Source organism: Hyla sarda, chromosome 8, assembly GCF_029499605.1.
Source record: "Hyla sarda isolate aHylSar1 chromosome 8, aHylSar1.hap1, whole genome shotgun sequence".
Classification (NCBI taxonomy): domain Eukaryota; kingdom Metazoa; phylum Chordata; class Amphibia; order Anura; family Hylidae; genus Hyla; species Hyla sarda.
The window spans coordinates 220,504,809-220,527,308 of NC_079196.1; the positions used below are offsets into that span (position 1 = coordinate 220,504,809).

General features: G+C 44.2%; 2 protein-coding genes across 11 annotated transcripts in view; one reads left to right on the top strand and one right to left on the bottom strand.

Moving 5' to 3' along the window:
* The window catches only part of MSS51 (MSS51 mitochondrial translational activator), a 136,106-nt gene that overhangs the window by 34,260 nt on the left and 79,346 nt on the right, over window positions 1-22,500 (bottom strand). The window lies entirely within an intron of this gene.
* The window catches only part of LOC130285180 (cytoplasmic phosphatidylinositol transfer protein 1-like), a 69,688-nt gene that overhangs the window by 33,928 nt on the left and 13,260 nt on the right, over window positions 1-22,500 (top strand). Inside the window, exons 3-7 of the mRNA XM_056536491.1 lie at window positions 3,753-3,901; window positions 20,151-20,239; window positions 20,373-20,380; window positions 21,154-21,225; window positions 21,319-21,414. Coding sequence (XP_056392466.1) covers window positions 3,753-3,901; window positions 20,151-20,239; window positions 20,373-20,380; window positions 21,154-21,225; window positions 21,319-21,414 — 414 coding nt within the window. The remainder of the gene's footprint in view (window positions 1-3,752; window positions 3,902-20,150; window positions 20,240-20,372; window positions 20,381-21,153; window positions 21,226-21,318; window positions 21,415-22,500) is intronic.

A 22,500-nucleotide genomic window follows, 5' to 3' on the forward strand; every position in this document is an offset into this window, starting at 1 on the left:
TTTAAGCCAGTGGTCTCAACCTGTGGCCCTCCAGATGTTGCAAAACTTCAACTCCCAGCATGCCCGGACAGCCGTTGGCTGTCCGGGCATGCTGGGAGTTGAAGTTTTGCAACATCTGGAGGGTGACGGTTTGAGACCACTGGTTTAAGCTCTGGCACATGATAACGTCACTTGTGTGCCGGAACGTAGAGGATGAGAACGGCCTCTTGTGATTGCTGGATAATGCAGGGGGCGGTCACAAGAAAGATTGGCAGGGAGAGGAGCCAATGGTTCTTCGCTCTCTGAAAGCAGGTACAAGGGGGACAGCAGGTAGGAATCCCCAAATCAGGACTGTCCCGTCCAAACAGTTAGGGGAATGTAGCCAGGTGGACCCGAACCCAGTCCTCCAGGACCACCAACATTCCATACCTGAAGTGGGGAAGTGCTTATTAACCCATTCCCCAACATATTCTGCAGAGAAGCTCCCGAGTAAGGGAAGGAGATGGGGAGGTATAATGGAGATATCGGGAGGACATATTGGTAAAGATGTTGTCGTTATAGCAACAGGGGTGACGGACGCTTTCTGCACTCTCACTACCAGCGACTCCAGCGCTAATTGTGTGAGCGGCAGAGAACGGCAGGACCCGCTGCTGCCATCCCCCGATACTGTGCGGGAAGGAGGGGGGGTTAGGATGGGGTGACCGGGTCACTATTAACGCAGGCATGACATCATGTAATGACGTGGGCTCCGGGCTCCTTAACCCCTTGTGGGGGCTGCGGCTGTTACTTTCCTGCAGGGGGCTATTGTTTTACCATCAGTTAAGAGCCATGTCGCTGCTGTAGTGGTGATGAAACGGTTAAGAAGATCGCGTTCCAGAATAAGATATTATACATCCGTCCCTCTGGAGCCGCTTAATATAGATTACAAGGAATGATCAGAGCGGGAGCCGAGAGGTCTGTACATAGTGAGGGGCCCGGGGCCCTAAAGTAGGAGCCGAGAGGTCTGTACATAGTGAGGGGCCCGGGGCCCTAAAGTAGGAGCCGAGAGGTCTGTACATAGTGAGGGGCCCGGGGCCCTAAAGTAGGAGCCGAGAGGGCTGTATATAGTGAGGGGCTTGGGGACCACAGAGTAGGAGCCGAGAGGTCTGTACATAGTGAGGGGCCCAGGGCCCTAAAGTAGGAGCCAAGAGGGCTGTACAGAGTGAGGGGCCCCAAAGTAGGAGCCGAGAGGTCTGTACATAGCGAGGGGCCCGGGGCCCTAAAGTAGGAGCCGAGAGGTCTGTACAGAGTGAGGGGCTTGGGGCCCTAAACTAGGAGCCAAGAGGTCTGTACATAGTGAGGGGCCCTGGGCCCTAAAGTAGGAGCCAAGAGGTCTGTACACAGTGAGGGGCCCGGGGCCCTAAAGTAGGAGCCAAGAAGGTTGTACAGAGTGAGGGCCCGGGGCCCAAAAGTAGGAGCCAAGAGGTCTGTACAGAGTGAGGGGCTTGGGGCCCTAAAGTAGGAGCCAAGAGGTCTGTACACAGTGAGGGGCCCGGGGCCCTAAAGTAGGAGCCAAGAGGTCTGTACACAGTGAGGGGCCCGGGGCCCTAAAGTAGGAGCCAAGAGGTCTGTACGGAGTGAGGGCCCGGGGCCCTAAAGTAGGAGCCAAGAGGGCTGTACATAGTGAGGGGCTTGGGGACCACAGAGTAGGAGCCGAGAGGTCTGTACAGAGTGAGGGACCCGGGGCCCGAGAGCAGGAGCCGAGAGGTCTGTACATAGTGAGGGGCCCGGGCCCGAGAACAGGAGCTGAGAGGTCTGTACACAGTGAGGGGCCCGGGGCCCCAAAGTAGGAGTCGAGAGGTCTGTACAGAGTAATGGACCCGGGGCCCGAGAGCAGGAGCCAAGAGGTCTGTACATAATGAGGGCCCCGGGCCCCTAAAGTAGGAGCCAAGAGGTCTGTACAGAGTGAGGGGCCCGGGCCCCTAAAGTAGGAGCCAAGAGGTCTGTACAGAGTGAGGGGCCTGGGGACCACAGAGTAGGAGCCGAGAGGTCTGTACAGAGTGAGGGACCAGGGGCCCTAGAGCAGGAGTCGAGAGGTCTGTACATAGTGAGGGGCCCGGGGTCCTAAAGTAGGAGTCAAGAGGTCTGTACAGAGTGAGGGGCCCCAAAGTAGGAGCCGAGAGGTCTGTACAGAGTAAGGGACCCGGGGCCAGAGAACAGGATCCGAGAGGTCTGTACACAGTGAGGGGCCCGGGGTCCTAAAGTAGGAGCCGAGAGGTCTGTACATAGTGAGGGGCCCGGGGCCCTAAAGTAGGAGCCGAGAGGTCTGTACACAGTGAGGGGCTTGGGGCCCTAAAGTAGGAGCCAAGAGGTCTGTACACAGTGAGGGGCCCGGGGCCCTAAAGTAGGAGCCAAGAAGGTTGTACAGAGTGAGGGCCCGGGGCCCTAAAGTAGGAGCCAAGAGGTCTGTACAGAGTGAGGGGCTTTGGGCCCTAAAGTAGGAGCCAAGAGGTCTGTACACAGTGAGGGGCCCGGGGCCCTAAAGTAGGAGCCAAGAGGTCTGTACACAGTGAGGGGCCCGGGGCCCTAAAGTAGGAGCCGAGAGGTCTGTACATAGTGAGGGCCCGGGGCCCTAAAGTAGGAGCCAAGAGGGCTGTACAGAGTGAGGGGCTTGGGGACCACAGAGTAGGAGCCGAGAGGTCTGTACAGAGTGAGGGACCCGGGGCCCGAGAACAGGAGCTGAGAGGTCTGTACACAGTGAGGGGCCCGGGGCCCCAAAGTAGGAGCCGAGAGGTCTGTACAGAGTAATGGACCCGGGGCCCGAGAGCAGGAGCCAAGAGGTCTGTACAGAGTGAGGGGCCTGGGGACCACAGAGTAGGAGCGGAGAGGTCTGTACAGAGTAAAGGACCTGGGGCCCTAGAGCAGGAGTCGAGAGGTCTGTACATAGTGAGGGGCCTGGGGACCACAGAGTAGGAGCGGAGAGGTCTGTACAGAGTAAAGGACCTGGGGCCCTAGAGCAGGAGTCGAGAGGTCTGTACATAGTGAGGGTAAAAGCCGAGAGGTTTGTACACAGTGAGGGGCCCAGGGCCCCACAGTAGGAGCTGAAAGGTCTGTACTTGTTGAGGGCCCAAGGCTCAGGAGTAGAAGCTGAGACATCTGTACATAGTGAGGGGCCCGGGCCCAGAGTAGATGCTAAGAGGCCTGTACATAGTGAGTAAGAGAGGGATGAGATAGATCCATGGGAGCCCTGTTGCCTTGCTGGGACTTACGGTGCTTTTCACCCACTTGGAGCTGAGACTTGAATCCCACACTGACTAGGGTTCTGCTAAGGTCCAATTTCACTGACACCGCCAGGGTATGACTCACCAACTCCTGTACATGGAACAATTGCAGAATGGCGGGGCTGACTTAATGAAAGATTTTCTTCAGGATTCCCTCAGTATCACCTCACACTTCTTCCACCTCCTCTCCACACTGCAGCCCACATGGAGCTCTGCTCAGCTCAAGGCTGAGTTGGGAAAACTCCCCCCCCCCCCCCCCCTACACTATATGCAGGACAATTTGGGGGTTCCCATTGGGTAACAGGGGGTCACCTGATTATTCCGCATCTCTTTCTTAAAGGTACAGTGCATATGTAATAACATAAATACAGTGAATACAGTAAATATAATAAAGTGCACAACCATGGTAAACAGTAGAACGGTGGGCCCATCACAGGAGCAGCATGCCCGAGGAGAGCCACAGATAGATAGATAATCTTTCTGAGATTGTTAACCCTTCCTTTTCTCTTACAGTACAGGATCGGTCAGCTGTACACCATCAGTAAGCACAGCCACCAGGAGAGCGACAGAGGCGAGGGCGTGGAGGTGATGGAGAACCGGGCACACCATGATCCTGTATATGGAGATGGGCAGTATACCGAGAAGCGGGTGCACCTGTCCAGGTGAGGGGCCCTCCTGTCTATCATAATGTATGGGGGGCGTCCTGTAGATAATTATCTTGTAGGGTGGATGTAGTGTCTTAGGCATGCCGGAATGCTGGGAGTTGTGGTTTCGCAACAGCTGAAGGCGATCTGGTTGGGAAACACTGGTCTGAGGTGATTCTGGGTCATATTATCTCTGTAATAGCCTGGGGTAGTAGGGTATATGGGTTGTAACTGTGCGGTAACTAAAGGGTGTCTGGTTAACCCTTTGATTCGTGACGCCAGGGTGACGGGTCCTCTGTAATGCTTGTCCTACCGCCACCCTTCCCAAGAGCGATAGGGAGGTATAGAATAATTGAATGTCCACAACTGGAGAGTTTGCTGAAAACAGTCGGAACTTTTACTGAAGATTTTATGCAAGCTTCATAACCGGGACAGTCTCTATACATGCAAAGTCTCTTAGAGATTGACAGTGGTTGGGACCTTAATCGTTTTAGAGTCCGGAGACTGATATGCACTGTTCTGCTGGATTTAGGGGATTTAGTTGCGGTCCAGTAGTCACGTTAGTTTTAGCGGGGATTAGTTTAGAACTCACGGTTTAAGTTAGGCTGAGGCCGGTAGGTTTTCTGGCCTAGCGTGTCTTTGAAAGTTGCGCAGATCCGTCCTGCTAGTCCGACATCTACGAGAGCAGCAACCCAAGAGAGCGATCATTGCCTACAGCTCCCTTATATGGGCAGGGGCTGGACTAGAGCTAATTGGTCCACTACTTCTGTCAATCACTTTACATAGAATTATGGGTACCATGTGACCCAAGGACCTCCAAAGGTCCTCTAACATACCATAGAGGAATTAACATAGTCACATGACCGAAGGTCCTGCGACGCTAACAAGGTAAGTAGACTAATATACACTATATTAAGTATATACATTATTAAATATATACATAATAGCATTATGAAATTAGAGAAGGAGGAGGCGACTAGGGGCTGTCCCACCTGGGGGACCCTACCTGAACGTAGTAACTCTGACTTTGGGGACCACCATACAAGGTACGGTATGCAATACGATACCGGGACACCACATTTCTATCAGGGCCAATATGGCTGACAGGAAGTGGGCCTCAGCTACTTCCTGTCCTCATTCTTTTGCTCAGGGACATGGGGGAGGGGGGTCTATGGGATAAGAATGTAGAAGTGTTTTTGTGGCGGCATAGATTTGCGGCGCACAGGCCCGGACCAGCTGCGGTGTTGTGATTACAGGATACTATAACTCTTCTAGAGGATTTAATGTCGCCGAGAGGCCTTGATCTGCAATTATCGTACAATCTGAGGAGACGTAATTGAAGCCATAACTCCGACGCCTCAGGCAAAAAGGGGCCTTGGCAGCCATTTTGATCCGGCGAGGACCGTTCAGGCCTCCCATAGCACGGCAGCTGTTGATGCTTCTGCAGCGGGTAGGGAAGAGTTCCTGGAATCTTCCAGAAGTAATGCTATGTTTGCCATGGTGGATAGTTCTTAAATAGGGGGGGTGAGATATGTAGATGAGATGATTCACGATGAGTACATGGGTCCGCCACTAGCCAATAAAGCGCTATGTCACGGCGAAGAAGATCGTCCGTAGTTACATGGATTACTAATGCGCCAGCAATCACGGCAGCTGCTGCCAGCAACCTGCTGGGGCACTGTTTTTCAACCGGCGTGCCTCCAGCTGTTGCAAAACTACAACTCCCAGCATGCCCGGACAGCCAACGGCTGTCCGGGCATGCTGGGAGTTGTAGTTTTGCAACAGCTGGGGGCACGCTGGTTGGGAAACACTGTTCTGGGGGGGGGTGCTGTTATACTCTGTGCTGCTGTGAGAACTCACTTGTCTCCATTCCCACATCATTTCATTACCCCTGTCCTCCATAGGTCACTGCTTCTGCTGAAATACTCTGTGCTGCTGTGGGATGTTAAGGGGGTTATCCAGGAAAAAACTTTATATATATATATATATATATATATATATATATACCGTATCAACTGGCTCCAGAAAGTTAAACAGATTTGTAAATTACTTCTATTAAAAAATCTTAATCCTTTCAGTACTTATGAGCTGCTGAAGTTGAGTTGTTCTTTTCTATCTAAGTGCTCTCTGATGACACCTGTCTCGGGAACTGTCCAGAGTAGAAGCAAATCCCCATAGCAAACCTCTTCTACTGTGCAGTTCCGGAGACAAGCAGAGATGTCAGCAGAGAGCACTGTTGTCAGACAGAAAAGAACAAGTCAGATTTGTAAATGACTACTATTAAAAAAAATCTTAATCCTTTCAGTACTTATGAGCTGCTGAAGTTGAGTTGTTCTTTTCTGTCTAAGTGCTCTCTGATGACACCTGTCTTGGGAACTGTCCAGAGTAGAAGCAAATCCCCATAGCAAACCTCTTCTACTCTGTGCAGTTCCTGAGACAAGCAGAGATGTCAGCAGAGAGCACTGTTGCCAGACAGAAAAGAACAACTCAACTTCAGCAGCTGATAATTATTGGAAGGATTAAGATTTTTTTTAAATAGCAGTAATTTACAAATCTCTTTAACTTTCTGGAGCCAGTTGATATATAAAAAGACATTTTTTTTCTTGGAATACCCCTTTAAGCCTAATATTCACCTCTTTTTTTTCCCCCTCATCACTATCCGGATACTTCTCCTCTCACATACAGCTTTGTCTCCACTAATATCATAACAAGTGGAGCAGTCACTTTTTTTTTTTTATATATATATATATATATATATAAACTGGCTCCAGAAAGTTAAACAGATTTGTAAATTACTTCTATTAAAAAAATCTTAATCCTTTCAGTACTTGTGAGCTGCTGAAGTTGAGTTGTTCTTTTCTGTCTAAGTGCTCTCTGATGACACCTGTCTCAGGAACTGTCCAGAGATAGAAGAAAATCCCCATAGCAAACCTCTTCTACTCTGTGCAGTTCCCGAGACAAGCAGAGATGTCAGCAGAGAGCACTGTTGCCAGACAGAAAAGAACAAGTCAGATTTGTAAATTACTACTATTAACCCCCCCCCCCTGCACTTGTGTTCTACCTACTCCCTTAAATGCCAGTGTTGACCAGTTAAGACGAGTGTTGAGCGGGAATATTCGAAATGCAAATTTTTACAGCGAAAATCGGCACTTCGCGATTTCGCAAATATTTAGAATATAGTGATATGTATTCGTAATGATGAATATTCTTTTTATTTTTATGCGAATATTTATGTGAATATTTATGTGAATATTTATGTGAATATTTATGTGAATATCGCCACTTCCAGACTGGACACTGATCCCTCCCTTCTTTTAAGTGAAAGGTATAATTTCTCATGCATATTATGCAAATTTCATTACAATTTTCGCATGAAAAAAAAAGAACGTACATAGCGAATATGCAAATTTCACGGACATAGGACGAATATTCGTCCATATATTCGCAAAATATGGCGAATTCGAATATGGCCCCTGCCGCTCATCACTATTTAAGACCTGTTGTCATGTGATTGTAACCCAGTGAGGTATCAGTGACCATGTGACGTAAGGGTGACCTATGGGACCCCTCCTAGTCTCTCCTATATAAGCCCTGGGTGGAGCCTCTGCTCTCTTCAAGTCTTAGCTGAGTTGCAGGGAGGTCAAGTCCTAGGTGTCTGGAGTCCAGAGGCCTAAAGTCAGTCAAGGAGCCGCGGATTCTCAAGTCCATTGCTCCACAGGTCAAGTCAAAGCCTGGTAAACTACAGAAGGGGTGAAGTCAGAAATAGTCAAGTCAGTCCAAGTCATCCTGTCTCAAGTCAGCGTGGTCCTGCATCCAAATGGTCCCAGTCCACCATAAGTCCCAGCAAGCCCTGTGGTCTCTGAAGTCACTGGTCACCTCCGTGGGCCTGGCCAAGCTGTATAGACTGTTACATCTGTCTGACTCGGTAAAGCTGCCGTTGTTCCGTAACTTGGCGTCGGAGTCATTATTTGCCCTCATGCCCAGCCCAGGATCCAGCGGTATACCTTCGGGTGGTGTAGAGGATAAACCACGCCCTGGCGTCACAAACACAAGGGGTTAATGCTATCTGCCCCTAGGGTAATTCCATCTGCCCTCATCACATAATATTCACCTTTTTCCCCCTGATCACCCTCCTTACACCAGGACACTTCTCCGGTCACACACAGCATCGTTTGCGCTAATATCATAACACAAGTGGACAGGTCCCTGCTGTGGTCCTGAAATACTCTGTGCTGCTGTACGATGCTACTCCTAATATTTCACCCTCCACACACCAGGACACTTTCCTGATCACATACTACTTTGTCTGCACTAATATCATAACACAAGTAGACAGGTCACTGCTCCTGCTGTCCTCCAGAAATACTCTGTGCTGCTGTGGAATGCTGAGCCTTCTAACATTCATCTTTTTTGTGTGGTGACACGGGGTCGCAAGGTATACTTGTCGATTCGTGACGCCAGGGCACCGTTATCCTATGCATGGTCCGAGGTTGGAGACAGTTTCTCCTGGGCCAGGCACAGGTGGTGGTGGGGGGGGGGGGGGTAACAAACACACCGACTTCAGGTTACGGATAACTGCCTTTTACTGAGCAGGGGGCAGATGGTATTACACACAGTACGGAGCAGAGTAGAAGGGATGCAGTGTAACCCTCAGGAGCCCTGTTGCCTTGCTGGGACTTATGGTGCTTTTCACTAACTTGGATTATATAGACTTGAGACTTGAATCCCACACTGACTAGGGTTCTGCTATGGTCCAATTTCACTGACACCGCCAGGGTATGACTCACCAACTCCTGTACGGGGAACAATTGCAGAATGGCGGGGCTGACTTGATGAAAGATTTTCTTTAGGCTTCCCTCGGAATCACCTCACACTTCTTCCACCTCCTTTCCACACTGCAGCTCACATGGAGCTCTGCTCCTAACAAGGTCTTAAAGGGGTATTCCAGGAAAAACTTTTTATATATATATATATATATATATATATATATATATATATATATAAACTGGCTCCAGAAAGTTAAACAGATTTGTAAATTACTTCTATTAAAAAATCTTAATCCTTTCAGTACTTATGAGCTTCTGAAGTTAAGGTTGTTCTTTTCTGTCTAAGTGCTCTCTGATGACACGTGTCTCGGGAACCGCCCAGTTTAGAAGAGGTTTGCTATGGGGATTTGCTTCAAAACTTGGCGGGTTCCCAAGACACGTGTCATCAGAGAGCACTTAGACAGAAAAGAACAACCTTAACTTCAGCAGCTCATAAGTACTGAAAGGATTACAAAAAAAATTATAGAAGTAATTTACAAATCTGTTTAACTTTCTGGAGCCAGTTTATATATAAAAAAAAGTTTGTTCCTGGATAACCCTTTTAATTGAACTTAGTCCAGACCTCAACTGGGGCAGCTCCTCCCCCCCTGCACTATATATGGGACAATTTGGGGGTTCCTATTGGGTAACAGGGGCAAAGGGGACACGTCACTGCTGCTGCTGTTCTCCCGAAATACTCTGTGCTGCTGCGACCGCCATCGGTATCTGACAGCAGGATAATTCTGACCATTGTTTCCCTGGCGCACATCTGTTACCGCCTTCTGTAGGCTTGGCAGTGATACGGATGCTGCGACGCGCGTTGCCATCAACATACAAAAAAATAAATAAAAAATGTTGGTCATGATTCTCCGGAGGCCCAGGCGGTGGAGCGTAATGGCGTGAAATGCCACAACTACATGACGCTGAGATCCATTACACAGCTGGGGTGTGGAGGGGCTCAGGGGGAGGGGGGTTGTCTGTTCCTTTAATTACATGAAATGAAAACTCGCAAGTAATGAGGCTGAATGGCTCCGTTCTTAAAGGGACACTCCGCACAAAACGGATACAGTGTATGGCAGGGATCTCCAAACTTCAGCTGTTGCAAAACTACAACTCTCAGCATGCCCGGACAGCCACAGGCTGTCCGGGCATGCTAGGAGTTGTAGTTTTGCAACAGCTGGAGGCACCCAGGGGGTGGAGCATGCCTCAAGGATTCACTTCCTGTGTCCAGCCCCGCCCCTCAGACTCTATCGGTGTTTTCAGGTTTCTTTAGGGAATTTCCTAGTTATGTAATAAAACTGCTTGCTGTCATGGAAATGGGCTCTTAAAATAAATAAATAAATAAAAAAAACTGCACACACTGAATATGTCTAAAAGCTGAGGGTTCGTTACAGTTGTGTTTAATCTAAGCAATATCTTGGGTGCTGAACTGTCTAGGACAGGGGTCTCAAACTTGCGGCCCTCCAGATGTTGCACAGCTTCAACTCCCAGCATTCCCGACAGCCATTAGCTGCAGCAAATGTCCAGACATGCTGGGAGTTGAAGTTTTGCAACATCTGGAGGGCCACAGTTTGAGACCACTGGTCTAGGATGTGATATGGAGCTTTTCGTTGAATTCAGCACCATGGACAGAGACCGAGCTGGATCTATAGGAGTCTATAAAAGCAGTGGTCTTCAATCTGTGAACCTCCGGGTGTTGCAAAACTACAACTTCCAGCATGCCCGGACAGCCAACGGCTGTCCGGGCATGCTGGGATTTGTAGTTTTGCAACACCCGAAGGTCCGCAGTTTGGATACCAGACTGTTGTGATGAACGCCAGTGGTGTTAGTACGTTGCAGAGTACCATTTCCACTATAATAATTAAAGGGGTACTCCGGTGGAATTATTATTTTTTTTTTTATTCAACTGGTGCCAGAAAGTTAAACAGATTTATAAATGACTTCTATTAAAAAAATCTTTACCCTTCCAGTACTTATCAGCAGCTGTATGCTACAGAGGAAATTCTTTTCTTTTTGAATTTCTTTTTTGTCTTGCCCACAGTGCTCTCTGCTGACACCTCTGTCCGTGTCAGGAACTGTCCAGAGCAGCATAGGTTTGCTATGGGGATTTTCTCCTGCTCTGGACAGTTCCTTATACAGGCATCAGGTGTCAGCAGAGAGCACTGTGGACAAGACAAAAAAGAAATTCAAAAAGAAAATAATTTCCTCTGTAGCATACAGCTGCTAATAATTACTGGAAGGGTAAATATTTTTATTATTCACAAATCTTTTTAACTTTCTGGCACCAGTTGATTTTTAAAAAAAAAAATATATATGTTTTCCACCGGAGTACCCCTTTAACACCCAGATGGTATTGGCTCCTCACTTCATCAGTGGATTCTTATCATCTATATGAAAACAATAATCATTATAACACTGCCACACACTGTGCCCTCTGAATATAATACTATGACACACGGTTTCCTCTGAATATAATACTACCAAACACTGTACATTCTGAATATCATACTACCACACAGTGTACCCTCTGAATATAATACTACCACACACTGTACATTCTGAATATAATACCACCACACACTGTACCCTCTGAATATAATACCACACAGTGTACCCTCTGAATATAATACTGCCACACACTGTACCCTCTGAATATAATACTACCACACACTGTACCCTCTGAATATAATACTACCATACACTGTACCCTCTGAATATAATACCACACACTGTAACCTCTGAATATAATACTACCACACACTGTACCCTCTGAATGTACTACTACCACACACTGTACCCTCTGAATAAAATACTGCCACACACTGTACCCTCTGAATATAATACAACCACACACTGTACCCTCTGAATATAATTCTACCCCACACTGTACATTCTGAATATAATACTACCACACACTGTACATTCTGAATGTAATACTACCACACACTATACCCTCTGAATATAATACTGCCACACACTGTACCCTCTGAATATAATACTACCACACACTGTACCCTCTGAATATAATACTGCCACACACTGTACCATCTGAATATAATACTGCCACACACTGTTTCCTCTGAATATAATACTACCACACACTGTGCCCTCTGAATATAATACTATGACACACTGTTTCCTCTGAATATAATACTACCACACACTGTGCCCTCTGAATATAATACTATGACACACTGTATCCTTTGAATATAATACTACCACACTGTACATTCTGAATGTACTACTACCACACACTGTACCCTCTGAATAAAATACTGCCACACACTGTACCCTCTGAATATAATACAACCACACACTGTACCCTCTGAATATAATACTACCACACACTGTACCCTCTGAATATAATACTGCCACACACTGTAACCTCTGAGTATAATACTACCACACACTGTACCCTCTGAATATAATACTGCCACAGACTATACCCTCTGAATAGAATACTGCCACACACTGTACCCTCTGAATATAATACTGCCACACACTGTACCCTCTGAATATAATACTGCCACACACTGTACCCTCTGAATATAATACTGCCACACACTGTACCCTCTGAATATAATTCTGCCACACACTGTATCCTCTGAATATAATACTACCACCACACACTGTACCCTCTGAATATAAAACTACCACACACTGTACCCTCTGAATATAATACCACACACTGTACCCTCTGAATATAATACTACCACCACACACTGTACCCTCTGAATATAATACCACACACGTTACCCTCTGAATATAATACTACCACCACACACTGTACCCTCTGAATATAATACTACCACACACTGTACCCTCTGAATATAATACCACACACTGTACCCTCTGAATATAATACTGCCACACACTGTACCCTCTGAATATAATACTGCCACACAGTGTACCCTCTGAATATAATACTACCACACAGTGTACACTCTCAATATAATACTACCACTCGGTACCCTCTCAATATTATACTACCAGGCTGGGGAGAGACGACTGTAGGACAGCAGAGTATAATCTATTGCTCCCTGTTATCAGCCATCTCAGGCTGGGGAGAGGTGACTGTAATATTCTTCATGAGGATTCGGGGGCAGGGAGTATAAAAACCCCAACCCCAGCCCCAATCATTACTACTTTGTGCCACATTACATTTGTATATCAGCACCTTCCCTTATAATGCTCCCGCACTATTATAAGCCTACGTCTTAATTGTTAGTGGCCCTTTAAGGAACTGACCATGTTATGTGCAGCCAACCTACTGTACTCTGCAACTTGTGTTTCCATGACAACAATATGTTACAGAAGAGATTAAACTTGGCGCTTCGCTGCCTCAAGTATCTACCTATAAAACCCCTGAATATGATGGTCACGATTGGTGCAGTTTAGGAAAAGTTATTAGGCTATGTGCGACCAGTGCCCCAAATACTGTATGTATACCGGAGCCAGTGAGTGACTTCACAAAGATGGCCGCCAGTTTCCTGGCAACAGAGTAGGAGGTTGCTGGACAGATATATATATGTATTTAAAGGGAACCTGAAGCAGCCTGATCTGTCGGCAGCAAGTTATAGAGCAGAAGAAGCCGAGCAGATTCATATATAACATTGTGGGGGAAGATTTAGCACAACGTGTGTCCTAGTGATTAAAATTCCTGCTCATTTTGGGCTCAGGAGTCCAGTGGGCGGCCCTAATGAGTGAGTGCCACGCTGCCAATCACTGATTAGTACCGCCCACTGGACTACTAAGCCTGCAATAAGAAATATGTTTTATCAATATATTAAGTTCTACAGAATCCTTCCAAAAACACCATATATATCAATCCGCTCAGCAGATCCTGCTCTGTCACATGATGCTGGTAGCATTTCAATGATGACAGGTTCCCTTTAAGACACACATTACCTGATGCCGATGTCTACTGCAGCTTCTGTTTCCATGACAACAAAATGTTAAGGAAGGGGTTAAATTTGACTTGTTGCTACCTCATATCACCACCTATAAGATACAGTATTTGCTTGTCACTATAGGCATGGTGCGGTTTACGAAGGGTTAATACGTTTTTACCTGCCTAAAAGTGATCCCGCCAACAGCTGAAGAAGAAAAAATGTTGATCAGGGCAATTATATCTGCTTAAGTATAACGTGGGGGCACTATTAAAGAACGGCTTGTCGTGACTTTCTTTAAAACCAGTGTTTCCCAACCAGGGTGCCGCTAGCTATTGCAAAACTACAACTCCCAGCATGCTTGGACAGCCGAGAGAGAGAGAGAGAGAAATGTTGACACCCCTGAATTTTTTCAAGAAAATTAAGTATTTCTCACAGGAAAGGATTGCAGTAACACATGTTTTGCTATACACATGTTTATTCCCTTTGTGTGTATTGGAACTAAACCAAAAAAAGGGTGGAAAAAAAGCAAATTGGACATAATGTCACCAAACTCCAAAAATGGGCTGGATAAAATTATTGGCAAAATTTCAAAATTGTGGAAAAATAAGATTGTTTCAAGTATGTGATGCTCCTTTACACTCATCTGGGGCAAGTAACAGGTGTGGGCAATATAAAAATCACATCTGAAAAGATAAAAAGGAGATAAAAAGGAGAGAAGTTCACTTAGCCATTTCATTGTGTGTCTGTGTGTGCCACACTAAGCATGGACAACAGAAAGGGGAGAAGAGAACTGTCTGAGGACTTGAGAACCAAAATTGTGGAAAAATATCAACAATCTCAAGGTTACAAGTCCATCTCCAGAGATCTAGATTTGCCTTTTTCCACATGGTGGATAAGCAGCCCCAAACAAGTTCCAAAGATATTCAAGCTGTCCTGCAGGCTTAGGGAGCATCCGTGTCAGCGTGAACTATCCATCGACATTTAAATGAAATGAAACGCAATGGCAGGAGACCCAGGAGGACCCCACTATGGAGGAGACCCAGGAGGACCCCACTATGGAGGAGACCCAGGAGGACCCCACTATGGAGAAGACCCAGGAGGATTCCACTATGGAGGAGACCCAGGAGCACCCCACTATGGAGGAGACCCAGGAAGACCCCGCTATGGAGGAGACCCAGGAAGACCCCGCTATGGAGGAGACCCAGGAGGACCCCACTATGGAGGAGACCCAGGAGGACCCGCTATGGAGGAGACCCAGGAGGACCCCACTATGGAGGACCCCACTATGGAGGAGACCCAGGAGGACCCCACTGCTGACACAGAGACATAAAAAAGCAAGACTACATTTTGCAAAATGATCTTGAGTAACCGAAATCCTTCTGGGAGAACGTCTTGTGGACAGATGAGACCAAGATAGAGCTTTTTGGTAAAGCAAATCATTCTACTGTTCACCGAAAACGGAATGAGGCCTACAAAGAAAAGAACACAGTACCTACAGTGACATATGGGGGAGGTCAGTGATGTTTTGGGTGTTTTGCTTCCTCTGGCACTGGGGGCCTTGAATGTGTACAAGACATCATGAAATCTGAGGATCACCAATGGATTTTGGGTCGCACTGTACAGCCCAGTGTCAGAAAGCTGGGTTTGTGTCCGAGATCTTGGGTCTTCCAGCAGGACAATGACCCCAAACATACGTCAAAAAGCCTCCAGAAATGGATGACAACAAAGCGCTGGAGAGTTCTGAAGTGACAGCAATGAGTCCAGATCTAAATCCCATTGATCACCTGTGGAGAGATCTTATAATTACTGTTGGGAAAAGGCGCCTTCCAATAAGAGACCTGGAGCAGTTTGTAAAGGAAGAGTCCAACATTCCGGCTGAGAGGTGTAAGGAGCTTATTGATGGTTATAGGAAGAGTGGTCCAACACCGGCTGAGAGGTGTAAGAAGCTTATTGATGGTTATAGGAAGTGACTGATTTCACTTATTGTTTCCAAAGGGTGAGCAACCAAATATTAACCTACAGGTTAAGATAATTTTGTCCAGACCATTTTTGGAGTTTGGTGACATTATGTCCAATTTGCTTTTTTTCCTCCTTTTTTGGTTTAGTTCCAATACACACAAAGGGAATAAACATGTGTATAGCGAAACATGTGTTACTGCAATCCTTTCCTGTGAGGAATACTTCATTTTCTTGAAAAAATTCAGAGGTGCCAACATTTATGGCCATGACTGTAGCTAGATAGATAGATATGAGATAGATAGAAATGAGATAGATAGAAATGAGATAGATAGAAATGAGATAGATAGAAATGAGATAGATAGAAATGAGATAGATAGATATGAGATAGATAGATAGATATGAGAGAGATAGATAGATAGATATGAGATAGATAGATATGAGATAGATAGAAATGAGATAGATAGAAATGAGATAGATAGAAATGAGATAGATAGAAATGAGATAGATAGAAATGAGATAGATAGATATGAGATAGATAGATAGATATGAGAGAGATAGATAGATAGATATGAGATAGATAGATATGAGATAGATAGATAGATATGAGATAGATAGATAGATAGATGGATAGATATGAGATAGATAGATATGAGATAGATAGATATGAGATAGATAGATAGATATGAGATAGATATAGATATGAGATAGATAGATAGGAGATAGATAGATATGAGAGAGAGAGATAGATAGATATGAGATTGATAGATAGATAGATATGAGAGAGATAGATATGAGAGAGATAGATAGATAGATATGAGATAGATAGAAATGAGATAGATAGATAGATAGATAGACATGAGATAGATAGATATGAGATAGATAGATATGAGAGAGATAGATATGAGAGAGATAGATAGATAGATATGAGATAGATAGATATGAGAGAGATAGATATGAGAGAGATAGATAGATATGAGATAGATAGACATGAGATAGATAGATATGAGATAGATATGAGATAGATAGATATGAGATAGATAGATATGAGATAGATAGATATGAGATAGATAGATAGATATGAGAGAGATAGATAGATAGATATGAGATAGATATGAGATAGATAGATAGGAGATAGATAGATATGAGATAGATATGAGATAGATAGATATGAGAGAGATATGATATAGATAGATATGAGAGATAGATATGAGATAGATAGATATGAGATAGATAGATATGAGATAGATAGATAGATATGAGAGAGATAGATAGATAGATATGAGATAGATAGATATGAGATAGATAGATATGAGAGAGATATGATATAGATAGATATGAGATAGATAGATATGAGATAGATAGATAGATAGATATGAGATAGATAGAGATGAGATAGATAGATATGAGATAGATAGATAGATATGAGATAGATAGATATGAGATAGATATGAGATAGATAGATATGAGATAGATATGAGATAGATAGATAGATATAAAATAGATATAAAATAGATATGAGATAGATATGAGATAGACAAATACACCCAAGAATGAGCAGTGATGACGTTCTGTGTATAGTTGCTCTGTTCCTGCTCTGTGGTTATTTCTTGGCATAATAAATAATTGTTCCTGTGTTTCCAGCTGGAGATGATGCAGTTATTATAATACAGGACAGGGGGGGGCGCTCTCTCTCTGCTCCCATAGGACTCAGTGCTCTGACAATTGACATCCAGGTATAAGTATCACACACGACATCCACCCGGGGCCTGTGACAGGCGGAGGGGGGGAGGGGAGCTGACAGCTATTTATAGCGTCTCCCATCTCACACGGATCCACGTTCAGGCTATTTATAGTAACAGTAAGTGGGTCCCTGTTGACAGCCGCATCTTAATCCGGACACCCTCCCCTCCGCCGCCTCATTCACAACCTTCAGCGGGATCTTTAATGATGGAGGAGGAGGCTGCGGGGGGTTTATTGCCTCCTATTGATTTTCTGTGGGGTGTCCGGGTCCCGGAAAAAATAGACGATGATCAATTTTAGCCCATTGACAGCGTAGTGGGAGGGGCCTGATGACAGGATGTCGTTGAATTTAATCTGCATAAATATGATGAATAGATGGCGGTAATGGAGGGTGGGGGAGCACATGCATGATGCCAACCCGGAGGACCATGTGATATAGTCTTTAAATCAGTGGTCTCAAACTGTGGCCCTCCAGATGTTGTAAACCTTCAACTCCCAGCATGCCCGGTCAGCCGTTGGCTGTCCGGGCATGCTGGGAGTTGAAGTTTTGCAACACACATTGACCTGGTGGGATTTTGCATTGCTTTGGTGGGATTTTGTCTTCCAATCCTGAAGGTTCCGCGGGCCTCTTCTATGAATCGTGATCTTCAGTTCTTTCCATAGATTTTTAATGGGATATAAGTCATGTGATCAGGCGGGCCAAACTAGCAGCTTTATTTTCGTTCTACAAAACCATCTGAGAGTTCTCTTGGCAGTGTGTTTGGGATCATTATCCTCCTGTAATGTCCGCCCTCGCTTCATCTTCACCATCCCGGTAGATGGCAGTAGATTTTTGGCACAATGTCTCAGTAAATTTGTCCATTTGTGTAATGATGTGAAGTTTGCCGGAACCATTGGCTGAAAAGCCGCCCCACACCGTGATGTCCCCACCTCCAGACTTCACTGTTGGTGTTTTAGGGTGATGTGCGGGGACATTTCTCCTCCAAACATGTTGTGTATTATGGCACCAAACTGTTATATTCTCATCTGACCGCACAGTATTCTCCCAGTATGTCACCCGCTTATTCAGCAGTAAATTTACACAAGCTTTTCCATACTTTCTATTCACAATGGAGCCTTTCTTGTGTGGTGAGCGTACATACAGGTCATGGCAGGGTGTGGTGGGTGAGCCTACAGATAGATAGATATGAGATAGATAGATATGAGATAGATAGATATGAGATAGATAGATAGATATGAGATAGATAGATATGAGATAGATAGATAGATAGATATGAGATAGATAGATAGATATGAGATAGATAGATATGAGATAGATAGATATGAGATAGATAGATAGATATGAGATAGATAGATAGATATGAGATAGATAGATATGAGATAGATAGATATGAGATAGATAGATATGAGATAGATATGAGATAGATAGATAGATAGATATGAGATAGATAGATATGAGATAGATAGATAGATATGAGATAGATATGAGATAGATAGATATGAGATAGATAGATATAAGATAGATATGAGATAGATAGATATGAGATAGATAGATATGAGATAGATAGATATGAGATAGATAGATATGAGATAGATAGATATGAGATAGATAGATATGAGATAGATAGATATGAGATAGATAGATATGAGATAGATAGATAGATAGACATGAGATAGATAGATATGAGATAGATATGAAATGAGATAGATAGATATGAGATAGATGAGATAGATAGATGTGAGATAGATAGATAGATATGAGATAGATAGATATGAGATAGATATGAGATAGATAGATATGAGATAGATATGAGATAGATAGATATGAGATAGATAGATAGATATGAGATAGATGAGATGGATATGAAATAGATAAATAGATATGAGATAGATAGATATGAGATAGATAGATATGAGATAGATAGATATGAGATAGATAGATATGAGATAGATAGATAGATAGATATGAGATATATCTATCTATCTCATATCTATCTATCTATCTCATATTTATCTATCTCATATCTATCTCATATCTATCTATCTCATATCTATCTCATATCTATCTATCTATCTCATATCTATCTATCTCATATCTATCTGAGATAGATAGATAGATATGAGATAGATAGATAGATGAGAGATAGATATGAGAGATAGATATGAGATAGATAGATATATATATGAGATAGATGAGATAGATAGATATGAGATAGATATGAGATAGATAAATATGAGATAGATATGAGATAGATAGATATGAGATAGATAGATATGAGATAGATAGATATGAGATAGATAGATATGAGATAGATAAATATGAGATAGATAAATATGAGATAGATATGAGATAGATAGATAGATATGAGATAGATAGATATGAGATAGATAGATATGAGATAGATGAGATGGATAAATAGATATGAGATAGATAGATATGAGATAGATATGAGATAGATGAGATGGATATGAAATAGATAAATAGATATGAGATAGATAGATATGAGATAGATAGATAGATATGAGTTAGATAGATATGAGATAGATAGATAGATATGAGATGGATATGAAATAGATAGATAGATATGAGATAGATAGATATGAGATAGATGAGATGGATAAATAGATATGAGATAGATATGAGATAGATAGATAGATATGGGATAGATATGAGATAGATAGATAGATGATGGAACCTACTAGAACTCTCTGTTTTACGATTTAGACTCTTACAATCGCTCCTGGGAGTTGTAGTTTTACAATACTCGGATCCCCGGTTCGGAATCTCTGCAGTTCAGGCCCCGGTTCTCTGAGGGGCCCAGAGGCTTCACATAATAAAACCCTTTCCCCCTGTTCATCTCTTTTCTGCAGTAAATTACCCAGCTGGGCCCGGGCCGTGGTTCCTCGGATATTCTATGTGTGCGAAAAGGCCTGGAACTACTACCCCTACACGGTGACAGGTAACTCCCCCCACTCTCTGCCGCTCCTCGTGCCTCACTAATTTATTTTCAAGCTTGCATCGGATACTGTATATTAGAACATCCTCACAATTTTTGTTTTTACTTCCTATTGCTCCCTCCCTGCGGACAACAGAATATACGGTAAGCAAAACTATCACATTACACCTTATTAGTGTGTTTCTCAATCAGTGTGCCTCCAGCTGTTGCAAAACTACAACTCCCAGCATGTCTGGGAGTTGTAGTTTTGCAACAGCTGGAGGCACAGTGGTTGGGAAACCCCTCACTCCCCCCCCCCCCTTGTTATGTAATTCATATAGTTTGGGGGTTTTGGCAGCTTCCCACAATAGATGGTGCCGTATAGCTGTCATTCTTAAAGGGGTACTCCACTGGAAAACATTATTTTTTTTAAATCAACTGGTGCCAGAAAGTTAAACAGATTTGTAAATTACTTCTATTTAAAAATCTTAATCCTTCCAGTACTTATCTGCTGCTGAATGCTCCACAGGAATTTCTTTTCTTTTTAAATTTCTTTTCTGTCTGACCACAGTGCTCTCTGCTGCCACCTCTGTCCATGTCAGGAACTGTCCAGAGGGGATTTGCTCCTACTCTGGACAGTTCCTTACATGGACAGAGGTGTCAGCAGAGAGCACTGTGGTCAGACAGAAAGGAAATTCAAAAAGAAAAGAATTTCCTCTGTAGTATACAGCAGCTGAGAAGTACAGGAAGGGTTAAGATTTTTAAATAGAAGTCATTTACAAATCTGTTTGACTTTCTGGCACCAGTTAATACAAAAAAAAAATAATAATAATGTTTTTCAGCTGAGTTCCCCTTTAAGTTGGCAAAGTTATTGTTGCAGCTCTGGAGGTGACGTTATAATGCTCTATTACATTATAACACTTCCCTTCTTCCTCCAGTGCTCGTTCCTTCCGAAATTCTCCATCCACATCGAAACCAGATATTCCGACGACTGTGGCGACAACGACAACGTAAGTGGCGCTTGCGCTACAAACCCCTTCCCCCCCCCCCCCCCCAACCGATCGCGCTTCTGATCTTAGGGGGGTGATCCTTGTGTTTTTCAGATATTTTCGGCAGATTCAGGAGACGAGGCTCACGAGGTGACTCACCTGGACATCGCGTACGACGAAATCCCGGAGCGGTATTACAAGAGCATGGAGGTAAAAGAAACTACATTTTATTTAATTTTTTTTGTTGGATATGCTCCAGCCGTTGCAAAACTACAACTCCCAGCATGCCCAGACAGCCGTTGGCTGTCTGGGCATGCTGGGAGTTGTAATTTTGCAACAGCTGGAGTGTGGGAAACGTTGGTCTTCAGCATAAGACACTTTCCAAAACTAGAATTTATTTAGAATTTAGTGACTCCTGCTGGCCACTGGTGGTATTACAAGAATAATTATTTTTTTGTATGGGATTAGGGGGTCCTCGGCCCCTTTGCTCATGTTAACACCAGATACATAAGAGGTGGCGGTGTTGGATCAGTGAGAGACAATAGGTCTCAGCTCATCCTATAGGTTCCCCACTGCCAGACACCGTGCAGCCAAGAACATTGGAGCCGCTGTGTTACCGCCCGGAGATCAGCGCAGGATCCGCCAGATCTCCTCTGTCTTCCATGGCAGAACGTTCATCTCTTCTGCTTCCATATGTTTCCTGAGAACATTGATGGGAGCCAGAGCCAAGTATACAGGGCTGGGAACAGAGCACAGCCCCCCCCCCCATCTATATATAATCCAATACATAACCCCCCATCTATATATAATCCAATACATATCCCCATCTATATATATAATCCAATACATACCCCCCACTCTATATATAATCCAATACATAACCCCCCATCTATATATATAATCCGATACATACCCCCCACTCTATATATAATCCAATACATACCCCCCATCTATATATAATCCAATACATACCCCCCATCTATATATAATCCAATACATACCCCCCCATCTATATATAATCCAATACATACCCCCCCTCTATATATAATCCAATACATACCCCCCCATCTATATATAATCCAATACATACCCCCCATCTATATATAATCCAATACATACCCCCCCTCTATATATAATCCAATACATACCCCCCATCTATATATAATCCAATACATACCCCCCCATCTATATATAATCCAATACATTCCCCCACTCTATATATAATCCAATATATACCCCCCATCTATATATAATCCAATACATACCCCCCCTCTATATATAATCCAATACATACCC